Genomic DNA, 18,662 nt, shown 5'->3' on the forward strand with positions numbered 1-18,662 from the left:
ACATTATTCCAGTTATATCACGGCGTGTCAGCTTAATGTGGGAGGAAAGCCCCAAGTGATGCAGGTCTCAGACGTTTACCACTTCGGTGAAACCCACGAGCACGGGCATGGTGCTGACAAACCTAGAAACATAATTGGGGCGAACCGGGATTCGAACCCACAATCATAGGTTTCTGGCGTGCCCAAGGGACGCAACTCTGCACAGCGAATCGCGGCGCCTTAGACGACTGGGCCAGCCGTGCCCCCATTTTGTCCAATAAGATATGATACATCCCTCTCTGAGCAACATTTTATTATGTGATATTATCTACACCACTTTCTGTGCAGCTGTGTAAAGTATCTTATCAATATTTCATTACTAGACACAGGTGCACCAGTAGTCTAAAGCGCCGCCATTCGCTGTGAAGAGCTGCGTCCATTCGACGCACCAGAAACCTACGATAGTGGGCCCTGATTATGTTTCTAGGTTTATCGGCAACATGGCTGTGCTCGAAGGTTTTACCGGAGTGGTAAACGTCCAAAACCCGCTTCAGTCGTACTTTCCTCCCACATTAGGCTGACGCGCCGTGATATAACAGAAATACTGTTCAAAGTGGCGTTAAACCCAACTCACTCACTCACTGACTACAACTATTGTACGTCCCAGTCTGTCCAACAGTGTGAACTATACGACTAATCCCAATCCCAAGCCAAGTGTGTAACTTGAGACTTAAGAGCAAACATTGCCGGCCAGAATGTTAAATGCATTGTATTTGAAACCCAAAGTCGTAAATAGAATTAACCTATATATTGCACTAAAGCTAGTGGGTCAGAACGCTTTCACCACAATCACAATAGAGATGCATGGCTTCACACACTGTTTGCTACAGCAGCGATTATCCAGTGTATGATGTCGTCATTCTCTCAGGATAAATACCATTGGCACATTCGCAACAGATTCCATTGGGTGTAAAAGAACCGTGGAAATTATATGAATGGATAAGTGAAAATCAGTGATGTCACGCGGCTAAAAATAGTCCAATCAGGTTATACTGGTGAGCAAGAGAAAGTATGTGCTACGTTCGTGCTAAGATGGTGACGTCAGCTCCGAAACTGGTCTTGAACAGGTCCAGCAGAATGGCGATATAACGACAGAGGATAATCGAGGTAGTTTTTTTGGAATGCAAATTGATATCTAGTCCTTGGCATCTAGCTCGGCCATTGGCCATTCACCATTCATTTTGGCCTTGGAGCTCCTTCAGATAGTTCAGCAGCAATTGGACTTTGGCTGTCGTGACACCTAAGCCATAATGGGTGCCGTCGAAACTGATGGTGGAACTCGTCATGTTGAAAGTATCAAACACTGGAATACCGAGAGGCTTTAAGAGTTTGTGCATCCTATAGTTTGCCATTTTCATATGTTTTAACCCTTGAAGTTCATAAACTGGCGATTTGAGAAGACCAGGCGCGTGGCCGTTAGCCCACATCAACTTCGGCCATTTGAAGGAGCCATTTTTCACAATATTTATGGCTGGCTGGAGATATTCCATAAACTTGGTCACGTTGTTGTCTTCGCGGGCGGCCAGGGAAACCATCACAAACGTTTTCTTTCGACGATCAAGTGCTTTGACTTTTTTATATAGGTCCACCCCATCCGCAGCTCGTGTGTGGCTGACATACTTCAGATTGAACTTGCCTTTGCACAGAGGTTTAGCTCTTAGTTCGAGAAGTGGTCTGCATTCCTTGGATCCGAACTGGTAAGGGCCAGAGCATTTCGCTAGGGTGTCTGTAACGTGAAAGCAAACATGTAGGTTTAGAAAGTTACAGCAATCGTTGTTTCAATGTACAAACACACACAAACACGCACGCACGCACGCACGCACGCACGCACGCACATACACACACCAAATAGATATCTATGACATGAATTGAATTCATTGAAAGAATTGACAGAAGCCGGGCTTCCCGAGACTCGACTACAACAAATAACCAGTTGTTCCAGACCGGAGAACGCAACACTTTATTACCATCATGCCATGGTCTAGTTTTGTTAATTGATCATGTGTCTTCACTTGGGCTGGGACCAGGAACTGGAGTACTCGGGGGTCGGATGGTTCCGGATCCGGATACCTGATCCGGATACTATCGGAACCTGTGGTTAGTCACGTGATATATTGTTTAATGGCAAAAATTGTTCGCATCTCTTTCTGACTTTATAAATTTGAATGGAGATGAAACTTCAGTCAACTTCAGTGTATGCATGACCAGATCATTTCATACGAGTATCTAAAGACATTTTGCCAGGGCTACGGTCAAACTATTCCCAATTGGACATTTGTACCTATCTCTTGAGACCTACAACGGGTACCCGGGTAGGGTCGGGTAATAGTGGGGTGGGTATCCGGGTAGTAAATGTGGACTCGTCCCAGCCCTAATTCTCACTGAAAAAGATTTAAGGGGTCTTGAGTTTCCTTTCCGCAAGTTGTTGGCTCAAGTACTCAATCGGACATCTTATATCGCATTTTTATTTTTAAATTTAGCTTATATTTGTTTTGTAAGGGACCAATCATTTCATATGTTATGGGAGGGGGGTTTGGTGTCAGCGGGAATCAGGGGCGGGTCACCAAAAACATGACCGTCTCTAGTGGTGGGTCATAAAAAATACACATATTTGGGGAGGGTCATGTAGAAATGGACTTTGTAAATAAGATTTAAAGTGCTTTTGCATTTTATATTTTCAGGGTAGTCAGGAATAATATGTACAAGAACATGGGGAGGGTCATCTAAAAATATGACTAGCATTAGGAGGGGGTAGGTATTTTCACTACATTAGTGCATCAATAGGCTCTGACCTAAACCACCCCTCTAATAATGACCGGTCCCTAATTATGACGAAAGGGAACAGCTTTTCGGAAAAGAGGATTTTGTGATTTGGTAATTCGCGGTATGGTGATGTTACGCGTTTACATTTAGTACTAGTATATTATCACCTGTAAATTGACTGACTAATTTGACGTCATTCAGCCTAAGCAACTGAACACATGTAGTGATTCAGGATAAATAGGACTTCGTGTTACCTACCAAAAACAGACACTGCTCGTTTCATCATAGCTATCGTTTGAGCAGAATACTCTCCAAAGAAGGTAGGGCATATTCGAAAAACCCCAGATGATTTCGGAAATACAAAGATGTATCGCGTGATGGTAATGAATGACTAAGGGAAAGGACAGACTAGGTGTAACATGACAATCAACAGAACATGTTGGCGGTGTATTATAAGAGTGAAAAATCACCCCCAAAAACCTAGGCCGCTCGGTGCCGGGCCGATCATTGACATGGTGTGTCTGCAGAAACCTGTTCCAAAGTCTGCAAATTACAGACACATGCACCTTATCCGCGTGCTCGACGACCACGTGTTGTGGCACCCCTTTCAAATCGTCATATTACCAACAGGCGTCAATGGTGTACACAACGTCGAAATTTTTTTTAGGGTTATCATCGCCGGTTACGTGTCATTCACGTGTCATGACCCCCTTTCACTTCCTTGATAGGCATGGCGTGTCTGGTGACGTCAAAATGAACGTCAAGCCAATGTCAATCTGAGGCATCATGACATATGTCGCGGTTGATCGGTTATGATGCGGGATGGCATCGCTGTAACATAACGAATCCCACTCCATATTGTGCAAGGAAGGGCCAATAGACAGTGCTATCCCATCAACATACTGATATTCTTTGTTCGTTTGAAAAGGGTGTGGATTGACGTTTTGTCAAGGATCGCCTCCAGCAGCCATAGAATATCATGGCTAGCAATGAGCCTTTAGCTTTCTCCCATTGAACACGTCTGGGACACGATTGGCAGACAGTGTACGTCAACGTCATGGTCCGCCGACCACGTTGGCTGAACTTTGCCAGGCGCTGTGAGAAAAGTGGGGCAGACTCAATGGAATCGCGTTTGGGAGACTCATCACAGTATACCTGTGGAGTGAATGAATGTTTGACAAATCGTGGCGATACTACAGATAAAAAAACGTCAACTTTGAAATTTCCCATCTCACCCCAATCGTCTTTAAGATCGTTTGCGGTCATAACATCTTCTGTCATACTTCACAACCGGTTGTAGAATGTTCCTAAGTCGTTCATTAGTATCATACAACTATTTCTAGAAACTAACATATCTCACAATTTTGGAAATTGTAAGTTTGTTTTGTGGAAAGTACCACACGTCATTTTTGTGTGTTAATAGTGACAATGAAAAGAGTGTTTGATGTGCTCAGTAAATAAATAGTGTCTTGGATACAGCTGAGAAAGAAATAGATATTTCTCATGAACCCTACCCCCTACAAATCGAATGGATTCTCCCCAACTCTACTGTAGGAAAAGTGTCAGAGATCGTGTCATCTCTTCTATATTAATAAAACTTTGAACTGGTTCACACGGCAACGCCCATACACACAAAGCCGCCTTACATCCAGTGAAGATCTTGTACCGCGTATCTACCATAAAGAACGTATGGCTGTGCATGGCGTTTCATTTTCAAACACTTGTATAGTCTATCAGTCTTGGCGATTACCAGGAAGAGTGTGCATTGCATCCCGGATAGACTATATGCCATGAAAGCTTCATATTCAAGACCTATAACACAATTCACTACTGGAGAATCTCATCCGAGTGTCTTGAGATATCAAAGATATAAATGAGTGTTGATATATTTGATATCAAAAGATATCAATATTAATTCTTAAATCGAAATACGCGAAGTAAAATCAGTGATTTATAAAAGCGATATCTACAATGTAGTTATCGACTGATCTCACCCAAGCCATATCTCCTGTGGGAACCAATTTGGGATGATAAATAGAGATTACTACACGAGTGCCTGCCAGATACCATTGATCTTACAACGAGTTGTTTCAAAACGTATCTATGAACGAGCGAAAGCGAGTTAGATACGCTTTGTACCAACGAGTTGATAAATAGAGATTACTACACGGGTGCCTGTCAGATACCATTGATCTTACAACGAGTTGTTTCAAAACGTATCTGTTAACGAACGAAAGCGAGTTAGATACGCTTTGTAACAACGAGTTCTTAAATGGTTTTCTCACCCACAGGTGTGTAAGAAATATGTTTATCTAACTCACTGTCATATTATTATTCCCCGTGAAGATCTTAGTTAGAATATTTCTTCAGTAGCCCATGCATATCTAAAATGCGACTAACGTGGTCGGTAGGTCAAGCTTGCTGACTTTGATGATGCACGTCACCGTATCCCAATCACTGGATTGTCTGGTTCAGACTCGCTTTTTTTACAGACAGCAGTCATATAACTGGCATATTTAGAAGTGCGGCCGAAGGGTGTAAAAAATCTGATTTTCGAACTTCAAACAATGAGCACATTTGGAATCTGAAATGATTTCTTTCACTATAAAGTTCTACCGCTGTATGTGCCATCAGCTTGTATCAACATGCTCGTGTTCAAAATGTTTTAAATGTGCTTCCTTTAATTCCTTTTCAGCTTTTGAGGAAACGACGTCACATAGCTGGAATATTCCCGAGTGCGGCGTTGAACACCAAATAAACAAATAATATCATTATTGTTACACAATTGCATGCCTAATTTACAGCCAATGTTAAGTGTAGAGTTGGTTGGTTTTGTATATGCGCTGAAGATTTCTTATTCTACTGATGAATTAAACCGCAACCCACCCCTGTGTAAGATCCCTATTCACAACCTGCAAAACAACGAAGTATGCGGTATATAATTTACAGGGATGTGACTCAACAACTGTAAAACATCTCATTCACTTACAGGCTTAAAGACAACTTTATCTTAAAAACAAGCCATCATCTGACTCTGAGTATTTACCATTTCTGTGTGACGCCACACCCCACGTTGTAGTGCAAGTATTCGTGATAGAAAACGTATGATGTCCGAAAACCTATGCTGCTGAAAGCTCTGATCGAAAACAGGACAATCCGCGACGATTGTCCGGTTTTCGATCATATTTTTCGGAGGTTTTTTTTAAAAATCTTTGATTATATTTTTACGCGGAAAATGATTTTTCCCGACGACTACTGTTTTAAAAAACGCGATTTTCCGCGTTTCCGAGGAGATTTCACATCCCTGCATTTAATTGACAATGGCATTCATAATTATTTACTATATACGTGAATAATATTTTTCTCTTTTTGTCTAACTTACCATTGTTACTGTGTTTAAGTCCACCACCGATCGGGTCGTTACGCATCAACATAAGCACTGCAGTATAAATGTGACGAAAATGAGAATCTCCAAACAAATACAGTGTCGAATTTGTCACAATTCGACAGGCTTCCTTCCTTGTGAAAATATGAAACGAGCACCTCTTGTCCGCCGGTACCCACGTGGCATACTCCGCATGTACACGTTGTCGTACGTCGTAGCAGTTGCTGCAGCGACACTTCTTCTCAGGTAGCGCGACACATCTACCGTTGAAACAACAAGGTCTGTTACCGGTTGGGTAGCACAAAGATCTAGCTTGACGGTTGTAGGGGAGAGTCACGTTCCCACACAGCTGATCCTTTCTTGATATTGGAGAAATTATGTTTATTTGTTGGCGAGAATGATTCAGGAACGTTTCTTGTTTTAACACTTCTTGCTTTGTCAGAACCCATTGCTTCCAGTGTCCTTTAGACATATTGTCCAAAACACTCGGGCAACGGGTTTCACTTCCGGTGCGCACTCTGGACTTCCGGTTTGGACTTGAATGCTGGATTTCAGTTTGTACTATATCTGTTCCTATAATATGAACTTTCCGCTCCCGAGTGCCCGACGGCGCTGAATAGACAGGATTCTGGTGGTACATGTCCACAATGATTTTATTCATCATTAATGTGGTGAAACTGAGAACGCTGATAATGGTTAAACCACATTTGAGTGAAACACATGAGCATTTCTTAGATGAGGGGGAATGGTGGACTTTCATCGTTGTACAACACTGTACTCACAAGCATAACTACTGTCGAAAACTGCTAACCAAATCGATCTCTTCGTTATGAAATAAGCAGCATGCACCTCACCTGTGAATAAAAAAGTGAAGGGCTAAATTAACAAGGAAATTAAATGAAATACGAGCATACCTCCCTAAACAACGGACTTCTTAATATTGCTTAGTGCGAAACTTCCACCTTTTTGCACAGATAACCCTGTGTTTAATCCTCTCAAATAAGTTTTGAATAAGGGTGGGGATTAGCTCACATCGAAGGCGAAGAATAAGTTGACTCCTAGCTAATTTGATATTCGGGAGCTGTGATTTTGGATTGAGGCCAGATATTGTTTCTGCAAGACCAGCCTTTTGTTTGATTTTAACTATGAGACAACGTTTGTTTCTTAAGAACACATTGCAACAATGTAATTTTTGTGGTAGACATTTTCTTTTCTCCCAAAAATATAAAATCGATTAAATCCCACCCTCTTGTCAATTAAACAAATACAATGTCTGACAGAAATACGTCGAGCAGTGATTCCAACTCTACCACAAGGTCCAGCGAGCAGGCACATGCTACTCGCGGCTGTACAAACAGGTGCTGTCGAAATACCACATTGACTACATGTACATAATAGTCACACGGTGACTTAATAGCGTTCTGTTTTGGCAACGTAAATATAGTTAACTGTATATTATTTGTGAATAATAAATTTGGGACTACTTCACTCTTGTACAATGTTGACTTACACATCGTTAAGGGAATCTGGACTCTTTTAAATACTGTAGTCTATGCGTGTACAACCGTCAGTTGTGCTATTATCAACATGGTAATTCATTACTTAACATTATGACATTTATAGCCGTAATCTATTTATATTGACAGTGTGATTGTGTGTATTTGTTGTTTAACGCCACACTCAGCAATATTCCAGCTATATGACGGCGGTCCGCAGATAATCGAGTCCGGACCAGACAATCCAGTGATTGATGTTGTAATATCTGGAATTGAAACACAGTAGTTTTAAACCAGCTAGTGTATAATGTTATGATAGGCCAACAGATGTCCGGTCTTGTAATGTTATTATTTGCAGGTAAGCGCAATCACGTGCTGTTATGTAACATGCGACAATCTTGAATAAACGGACGGTCAAGTTGCAGGCTCGTCTCCCTGCTCCCGCATATGTCGTTCCTCCCTGATGACCCAACAGATATCAAGAGCATCGATCCACGCAATTGGGATGATGCCCATCTTCCCGAGGCAACGGAGTAAACTGACTATAAAAGTCCAGTTTCCACCCTTGTCGAACTAGGCTGGTATTATGGGGTTACATTTTGGCTGGACTAACGAGTCTATGCATAGTCCAATCAGAATCGCGCACCGAAGTCGAAATCCGGTTCGTAAACTGTCGTGCAGATTTCGAACGACTGCAGTATTTGCAAAGCATGTGCACCGCCAACTCGTTGTCAACAGATATTATTCCAAATCTTTTCATGTTTTTAATCCAGGTGCTCATGTGATTTGATGCATTTCGCGATGTAAGTTTTATCACAATATAGATCTTGATTATCGATCAGATCGTCCTGACTGGGCGCCACCATTTTGTGTGAAGCAAACGCAAGTGATACGAGAGCTGGAATCTGATTGGTCCATAGGAGAGGCTTAGAAGGGACATAACTGGTAATAGACACTGGTGGCGCTACGATCGAGCCCAGTAATTCCAGCCTAGTTCGGCAAGGGTGGAAACTGGACTTTTAAAGTCAGTTAACTGTCTTGGCTCGGGAAGATGGATGATGACATGCATATCAACCAAGTCAGCAAGCCTGACTACCCATCCCGTAACTCGCCTCTAACGACAAGCACAGTCACCTGTTACGACATGCATTGGTTGCTGAAGACATATTCTACCCCGGATCTTCTTAGGTCAACTCCCCTCTCCATCTACACTACGGCCCGCGAAGGTCGTGGCCTTACCTGGATATGCATGAACGTGTTCGAGGACCTCATACCACAACACAAAACAGCCTTGTCGTACAAGTCACGTCAAATATGTTTGCATTTAACCTCTCCGCCCATATACATTTCACTTTGGATGTTACACCTAACTTCAGTTTTAATTCTGATACATCGTAAATTTAATCAGTTCATTTCTAAGAGAAATAGCATGTTTGGCATATGAAGATTAAACATGACAGCATTATCTTTTGAAGAGTGAAGAGAAAACAGGAGAACTTGACATGTAGTGTTCTGGTATAAACAGACCACTCCCACTGAACGACTCGATTGTACCAGTTATCTAGGTCAGACCATTAGCCCTACCCGAATATTGTGTCCCTTTGCACTGAGACCATAGAGACCATATACATCGGTGTCTTTGAAGACAAGCCGCTGTGAACTACCCCCGCTTGTTACCGGGTTACATGAGCTCAGTATAATGATTGCTAGTCGCTGAAGCGATCACGCCCGCACTAATAACCTAACACAGGCATACACTCTGTAAGATGTACTGCTGTGTAAAATCCCCACAGCGGAACATTTAAAAAAAGCGTCAACGCAGTCTTGTCTCTATCGCCTGCCGAAACAGATTCGACGGTTGGCAAAATGGCGGTGCAAATGACAGCAAACACCGCTAACAGGGAGAGGAACTCCTAATATGTCAGGCATCATATTGCTAGAATAGTGCTGGGCAAACAAACAAACAAGACATACCTCCTAAGGATCACTGACATATTTCCAGGTCATATATCATTAGGCACTCGATAAAAGTGGTGAATGTGTATTACTAGCTGACACTTCTCCAGTGAGAAATCGATACATGTACCCAACTTTATAATGTAATCGATACCCGTATATTGACAGAAGATAATACCTGAAACTCACTGATTGTACTTAACACATGAAAATTGGCAAAGTTAGTTTAAACACATTTTATTCAACTTAACTTGAAAGGGGTTTGTAAACAAGCCAAACTGGCTTGTGTAAAATACCGCTCCCTGTTACATAATTACATTTATGTTGACATCAAAACTCGCCTCGGGGCAGATCTTGGTGGTAGTTGCAATTAATCAAACGTTGAAAGTCGACATGTAGCCTCACATTAAACAATCTCCCTAAATAGCGAGAACTAAGATCTGATTTTAATGAGATTGCACATATAAATTAATAAATACCGTAGGTAACTGGCGAAGAACAATGATGGGTACTTCTTATCGGTGTTTCATAACTGAGGAAGCCCTTCTCTGATTTTGTTCCCCTGATTTGTCTGCTAGTAACATATGAGGCCATGAACTCGTCAGGGATATAACCATCTCGCCTCACTGGGTGGACGCTAAATACCAATCTTCAGTTGATGGTGGTTCGTCCATTGTTCAAAAGCCATAGCTCGCTTACCTGAAGCCGCGTCATGAAGTCACATCGCGGGACTAGATTGGACAACAAGCAACAGATTTGTTCTTGTAAAAAGAACTCAGATGAATTTATTATACATTTTATCGTGTTAGAATAAACCTCGTCAATAAATCAACAGCCTACCTTAAATGTAGTTACTATCCGTTGTAAAAGTTTACAAATACAGCCGAGTTGCAGGACCGGTCGTGGCCTCGGAGGAAGGTAACACCCTATGAGGCGTTGGCGAGAACCGACACAGTTCGGGAACGTCAGTCAACAATCGGCGTTGATTGAGGATAAATCTGAATGTTCGGTGTTCGTTTTAAATCCTTCAAGGTTATAATCAGGTTTTGTTCAATGACCGCTACCGTCCAGGGTGCCCCCCCATTGATATAACAACAGCAAGCAGTTGACTGGAGGACAATGAGGAGATTATGGAATTGTTATAGTCAGTTTCAGGGGTATCGCCTATTGCCTACAATGCACTTTTCACTTTTTATCAAAACAACTCCACGGTTCAGGGCACGCAATAGCAAAACTTTTATCCCTATTTCGTAATAAACCTTATCAATGCACTGCTATTGTCAACAAACAAAGAATAAGTGTGTACTTGTTGCTTGTTGTATATACATTAATTTAAAAAACTTCTCACACTGTAAAATCCTTATAATTGACATTTGGTCAGATGATACGATTTGACACATTACGACGTGAGAGGTGTCAGGTATAGATTGAACAACAGACGTCTTACATGCTTACATACATCCACTTGAAGTGTGTTACTGCTGTCCTGTATTTCATATTTTCATTGTAAGGATTTTATAAATTATATATATAAAATATTTCAAAATGAAAGAAATTGACATGATTTTTATAAAAATATGTTTATATCAAATCAGAGACGCTGCGAGTGCTAACAGTAATCACTAAGAGAGGCTATCGGCAGACAAAAGCAGAACTTGCAAAGAAAATGGAAGAAATGGAAAATGTGCAATTTATATAAAGTGGAGGGATTGGCAAACAAGCAAATTTTGCTTATCCTTAGCAAAATGCCTCTCCCAAACATGATACATATACAAATTACAATGTATTGAAAGTGACATAAGAAATAGCATACATTGTATAATTGACATTAAAGATAATTATTGTTAGGTAAGTGTTTTATTACTCGAGTATCTGTCGTAACTACAGCTACGAAAAGAAAAGACTCTAATTCAGCAAGAAGTTAGAATAAATGGACACCTTCTGCAGTTGAGATGTTTTAAAATTGTACACTAATTTCAAAATTTCAAGGCTTGTTACAGTCGTTAAATGTGAATTACCATTTAAAACTGAATATTTAAATCATAGCTTTTTACAAAATAATACATATTTTGCCTTAATGTACTGTTTAAGGGACAAGTAAGAAAGAAATGAAGTGCAACCCACGGGTTTTCGGATATAAATCTGGAACATTTGTCGGCGTTAAGATCAATGCAGCCAAGTCTGAGACAGGAGTGTGTAACCTGACAAAAATCTTGATCCATAATATACATCAAAGTATATACCATTCGATCATTTATTTTATAAATGTTTAAAACTTCCTAAACTACTGGCTTTAGTGGAAAACCTATGGGTGACCATACATAGTCTGAAACAAGCCCACTCAAATGCGGCAAAACCTTGTGTTTTATAACACCCCAGAGGGACAAGATGAGAACTCAAATTACACTATAGTGACATTCTGTAAAAAGCATCTAAAACTAAATGAAGATCGTGAGATCACTATGGACAGAGATCACATGTCCCTTTAAAACTGAGTAAGTGTGGTTTTACGCCGCTTTTAGCAATATTCTAGCAATATCACGGCGGGGGACACGAGGGCCCTGCACAAAGCGATCTTAGCGCTACGACTACCGTAAGCCTATGTTAAAGTATGGGAGTTACGATAATCTTAGCGCTAAGATCTCTTTGTGCAAGTGGGTCCAGGAATGGGCTTCACACATTCTATCCATGTGGTGAATCAAACCCGGGTCTTCGGTGTGACGAGCGAACGCTTTTACCTCTACCCGACCGCTAAAAGTATTACGAATAAATGATTATTGTCAATTGAATCTATCTTTATGAAGACCGATTTGATGTATATATGGTATTCACATTGTTTTGATTCTGTCCATTCACTAAAATGCATTGTGTGAAATAGATTACAAGATCAGTGTATTTACAAATATGGTCATTTGAAATGTTTGAATCATCAAAAGCCGTAACGTATAGATTATTTAGGTCCGAACTTGAAGCTGAACAATATTTTACTAAATTATGCAAAAAAGAATGGTTCTCACTAACTCAAAGGCTTCCAGTTATTTGGGTTTTCTTAAAAGTAAATGGACACTTCGCATCCGTATGGAATAACTGGTATAACTATACTGTCACAAAGCCTCAATTGACATTTAAGTGTTAAATCTAATTTCCATCCTTGGCATAAAACATATAGCGTATCTTTCGTTGCTTAAAATTTGTTCTATTATCTTTTTATAGGGGAATAGCTTTGTCATAGTGAATTTTGAATTTATTAGAAAGAAAACACCAAAGGAAGTTATAGGAATCACCTGTTCCAAAACAAAAGGACCAATCTTGAAATTATGTTTATAATCGTTTTTTATCAACAAAAAATACTATTTTAGTTTTGGTCATATTAATCTTAAGCCTCCATTGAATACTATAGTTATGAAATGATTTTAAAATATGTTTCATATCATAAGCATTTGTGGCTTATAACACTGCATCATCTGCATACAATAATACAAATATTATGATCATATTTCGATTCGAAACTGGACGCCTGTATTTGAATCCTGTAAAGTGCCGCTTCGAGATAATATTTTTTATTGCTTCTCTTACTCAACATTTAATAATTAAATTTTCGTTGTGTTCATGGAAATTCCTGCATTCTGATTAGCTGAATTGGTCACGTGTTATTGCATTCATTTCCCAATGAATGTAAAAAATTAAGCCACGCCAACCGCGGCGCACTACTTTTATAACTGCGGAATGTCGGGGAATCCCAATATTACATGTCGAGGGAATTCCCTTTCTGCTCACGTGTATCGTCATGCACAGGACATTTACCGACTTTCATGCCTATTCATTGTCCAAACTACCCTTTGAAACCTAAGGCCGAGAATGAATGAAACATCAAACGTGCTGACAGGTCCATTGAACATTGTTTTAATCCCACTCTCCGTTGATTGGCTACTGACTGTGTAGTCGTGTCAAATTATGTGCATAAATTAAACGATCACCTGACTCATGTCAAGCCACTGTTAGTATTCCTACACCTGGAATGTTTATCAATGTCGTCATTTTTGGCTGTTTTGATATATGCAACTGTTTTGGGTTAAACTATTGTAGATAAAACATGTTTTACGTCGTCGAATTTAATTATAAGCATTGACTGTGTATTTTTTTCGGTTCATTGAGGTATGAATCGAAAGACCGATGTGCAAACTGTATGAATCCGCTACTACAATCCTTAACATGAAAACGAACTTGAACATTACCATAACAGGAACGCTTGATTTGATATCCTGGTACACAAAAATAACGATAAAACATGTTCCAAATATGTTATTTTGTAACAGTTTTTGCCAAAGTCCTAAGACCCCTATCGCCAAACTGCATCAAATACTTTCTGAAAATCTACAAACGCACAAAATCATTTCTTTTTCCTAGCTTTTATTAATTCCGAGAGGATATATAAAGCAAAAATGTGATCATCAGTAGAATGTACCTTTCTGAAACCTGCATGAGCTTCCGACATTAAAACCTCTATTAAGTATTAATGTTAACACAGAATTTACGACGAATCTTACACCTTTTAACAAATCCGAACACTTTACCGGCGGGATGAAGAAGCACATCACTTATTTTGTCATATACTTTTGTAATTACATTAATGGGGTTACAATAATCAGCACAAAGTAGCTCAAATTAACTTAATTGTAGAACCTCTTTGTCAATAGAGTCGACAGTTTAATAAGACGGGTGCTTGTGTCATTCTTTGGGCTTAAAGCTTGGGGTGAAAGAGGCTTATCGATGTTTTTTGTTAGTGTTACAGTAATAGGCGAGGGGATGTCTGAGAACAATGCCTCAAATTCAAGGTTAAGAAAACATTAGCGGTCAACCAAGCTTACTCCTTCACGTGTAGCTTTGCAAACTCCTTTGTCATGACCAACTCGGCCATTTTTTGTTTTCCCTCTTCTACTCGCTTATAGTGTTTTCTTTAATCTGTAAATGTTTTACACATTTTAACGACTTCAGTGCGTCATACGTCATACTGGCCAGGCATTGTACGCATCTACCCGAACTTCGTAACAATTTCTATGTTGTACAATGCGTCACACTTTAATAAAAAATATTATTTGTATATATTTTTGATTTTGCATAAATCAACCAACTATGTGAGGTTGGGTTACCCAAATCCTGACTTGACCTTTCTAACAATATATTAGCATATTTTAGTCTTTCAGCATCATTAATATTATCCACCAAATTGTTAGGGAGTATCGTTATCTACGTTGATAGAGCTTGAGTTTAAGCATGGACCTAAGTCCGTGGTTTAAGTAAGGATAAGAATTTATGGATGAACAACTTCTTTATTACAATTAAGAGCGACGTTTCGGTTTGGCTTCTTACACCGTTATCAAGCACTTCTTTATTACAATTAAGAGCGACGTTTGGTTTAAACATATTTTTATTCATTGAAATGAGTTGGGATTGGTGAACAAGCTTTACAGCTTATGTTAACACCGCTCACATACAACATATATTACATATTGAAATGAAGGATGTGACGTCATCGATATAGACATTATTTAAATAATATGTTTGTACATATTACAACAAATACAAATACAAAGTGAACATAAATAGAAAGTTACAGCTTGTGTGTGTCTAACAAGTCGTTTGTAACAAAAGTAATAGTCAATCATGAGGTTATTGTCCGGTTAATTTAATTATTAATTTGTGAAGAGCTGAAACGTTTTGTCTTGATGAAGAAATCGTGGACGGATTCAACTAATTTCTTGTTTTCAGAGTGAGCAAGTTCATTGTTTCCGTTCATAATAGTATCCAGGTTATAACCGGTAGTATAAAAGTGCATATTAAGTCTTATCTGAGTAAAGTTACAGCAAGTAAAAAAATAATGGAGGGCGTTTTCACTCTGATATCCACAGGAGCAACACGGACTGTCAATTAAATGTCTGTTATAATACTTATCGGCGTCTAGGTCGCTACAACCGAGTCTGAGGCGGCAGTGAACGATTTGACAGAATCGAGTGCCATAGCTAAGGTCAAAATAAGTCTTATTTTCAGTTTTCGTAATTAGGTTTTTAAATTCTGACAGGCTACTTGGCTCTTTGGACTTTGGTAGAGCATTCCATAAGTGTATTGTGTCTGGTAAAAAGGATTTGGCGTAAGAAGAAGTACGGCTATAAATTCCTTGTATTTCAGAACTGTTTCTTCAATTATAGTTTGTAGTTCCGGAGACAAAGTTTGGGATCAAATCACAAAGATAGCTTGGGAATTGGTTGTTATACATTTTAAAGAAAAAAGTTAATTTTTGGCAGTATCTTCTATCTTGCAAGGATTGAGATTTAGTTTCATTATAAAGTTTCTTATGACTTGTGCCAGGAACACAAAGTGATATATGCTTCAAACGTTTATTGACATCTTCTGCTCGTGACACCTTTCGTTCCGTCTTATGACGCCTTTTCATTGTTCCCCTTTGATTCTCCGAACGATGGCTGCATCGTCGACGTCCACGTGTTGAACACGTTTTTTCCTATTTCATGGTACTTCTGTCCTGTATACATTTTATTTATTTTTTAAATGTTTTTTATTCAATTCAGTATATGAATACATATGTATACATATACATTTTTCATTTGCTTGTCTTTCTAGTTTTGGACGTACACTAGTAGCAAATATTTCCTGAGACAGAGAGATGATCTTTGTACCCATTTCATCCCCTCACAGTTTCTTCCGCTGAAAATGGTTTAAATAGATGCATTTACCATTATTTTTTATAATCCGTCATCCTTACCTTCACCTACAAAAAAAACAAAACAGTTATCGCAATGATATAAGAATTACTTCAAAAAGGACATGGATCAATTATAAATGCGTCATAATAGAGGCCAGGTACTTTTACCAGTTGCTTACCTGATAATTGAATGTCCTGTAAAATAAAATGTGTCTGTGCGTGTGTGTACACTGATAATTGTTTCATAGGCGTTACTTAGAAGTTAACGGATGACAAGGTAGACACAATTTTATGAATAACAACTTCTTTAATACCGTAAAAAGCGACGTTTCCTTATACTATTGTCAGAGCCGTCGCTTTTTACAGTATTAAAGAAGTTGTTATCCATAAATTGTGTCTACTTTGTCACTGATAATTGGATAGCAAATAATACTAATGCGTGTGTGTGCATGTTAGACGAACATCTAGTCTCTTAAATGAGCATAGTTTACAGAAAGAAAAGTTGTTAAATTATAGGAGCCAAGAGACTTTCTTCATTTTCTGAAGATACTGCAGTAATCTAGACTTACCACGTATTATAGACTTGCATGGGCTTTATATTGGATATATTTGTTTCAGTGTGGTATGCTTTGTGTGTGTGTTGCCACCTAACAATAATTGGTATGCTGTGTGTTAGAATTTGAATTAATAGAGATTATTTAAAAAACCCATTTACACTGACATCACACCAGTCTTATAGAGGACAAAAGCCATGTCACTTTTCCAGATTTTTTACTAAAAAAAACACCCCAAGATGATATTTCACACACTACACAAACAGATAACAAGGTTGTATATCAACATGATATATGATTGTTCAGAAAATAAAAAGCCATTTCTAATATTCTCAACTATTATATGACATACCTATCAACCAGATGTAGCTTCAAAAGAATATTCTGGTGATTATATAACGTTGTACAATCTGAAAAATCCGCACCAGCAAAACAGGTAAACATTGAAGCTCAATGATAATATTTCATGTGGAAAAACAATCGTGAATTATTACATTTATTACCTTGCATTATGATAACACAACAAAAAATCCAATATGGTAGTAGCTTAAAATGAGATTCATCAGATCAAATACGGTATTTCCTTGAGTATAGTGCACACTTTGTTTTCAGAAAATGAAACCGTGCAGAAGTGGGTGCGCATCAAACACGCCACCATAAGATTTCAGGTATTTTCCCCTCCATGGGTATACAAAACATCCAGCATGTACGACGGGATTCGAGTGTCAACGGGATTCGAGTGTCAACAAACAGAATAAACTACCGATACATGCATCTGTACTATTTTTATATTTATATGAACATTGAATACTATTATGTGAATTATTACATGTGTATATTTACTTATATTTACTTATATCGGGGGGGGGGGGGGGGGGGGGGGGGGGCACGGGTGGCCCAGTCGTCTAAGGCGCCGCGATTCGCTGTGCAGAGTTGCGTCCCTTGGGCACGCCAGAAACCTATGATTGTGGGTTCGAATCCCGGTTCGCCCCAATTATGTTTCTAGGTTTGTCAGCACCATACTCGTGCTCGTGGGTTTCACCGAAGTGGTAAACGTCTGAGACCTGCATCACTTCGGGCTTTCCTCCCACATTAAGCTGACATGCCGTGATATAACTGGAATACTGTTAAAAGCGGCGTTAAACCCAACTCACTCACTCACTCACTACTTATATCGTTTTAACATAGGCTATAAAGTCATTCAAACATGTCATTTTATGTGAAATCCTGTGTGAGGCAATCCCACTGGCTCATCGTTATCTACAGCTACACCAACTTGACTAATGCCATCTGCGACTTGTTGTTGATGAAGAACGAATAAATATATATCATATCAAATATGTCGACCCATAAGAAGTTGAAATTGTTGTTATTTGTTCTGTTATGGTCAATGTTTTGATTTTTTTCATTGTGGTAGCATGGCTTCAGCACATGACTCAATCCAAGTCACTGATTGGTCTGACCGGTGGCTAGTGAAAAAATAATAAAAAAAATATGATGCTGTGCATATACTACCAAGAACCAGTCTTTGGAAATATAGTTCAATTTCCGCTTGAATAGCATAGGTATAAAGGTTAAATACTTGATAACATGTAACTGGAACAATATTACAGGTAACTGTTACTAGCTGTTTATAACAGTTAATAACAGTTAATAACAACATATGCACAATCATGCAGTCTTAACAATAACAAACAGTATTAACATTATACATTACAAGCAATAGTAACATTAACATACACATTGTGGTT

The 18,662-nt window shown here is 39.1% G+C and overlaps 1 protein-coding gene across 1 annotated transcript; it reads right to left on the bottom strand.

Moving 5' to 3' along the window:
* Positions 1-248: 248 nt before the first annotated feature.
* Positions 249-10,781, bottom strand: LOC124140581. The gene is made up of 3 exons (XM_046508225.2): positions 10,480-10,781; positions 6,185-7,041; positions 249-1,765 (listed from the first exon to the last, which is right to left on the bottom strand). The coding sequence occupies exons 2-3, from the start codon at positions 6,945-6,947 to the stop codon at positions 1,209-1,211; spliced, it is 1,320 nt and encodes a 439-aa protein (XP_046364181.2). The 5' UTR covers positions 6,948-7,041; positions 10,480-10,781; the 3' UTR covers positions 249-1,208.
* Positions 10,782-18,662: the final 7,881 nt, after the last annotated feature.

The sequence above is a fragment of the Haliotis rufescens genome, unplaced genomic scaffold (genome assembly GCF_023055435.1).
Source record: "Haliotis rufescens isolate VD_foot unplaced genomic scaffold, xgHalRufe1.0.p SCAF_6, whole genome shotgun sequence".
Lineage (NCBI taxonomy): Eukaryota > Metazoa > Mollusca > Gastropoda > Lepetellida > Haliotidae > Haliotis > Haliotis rufescens.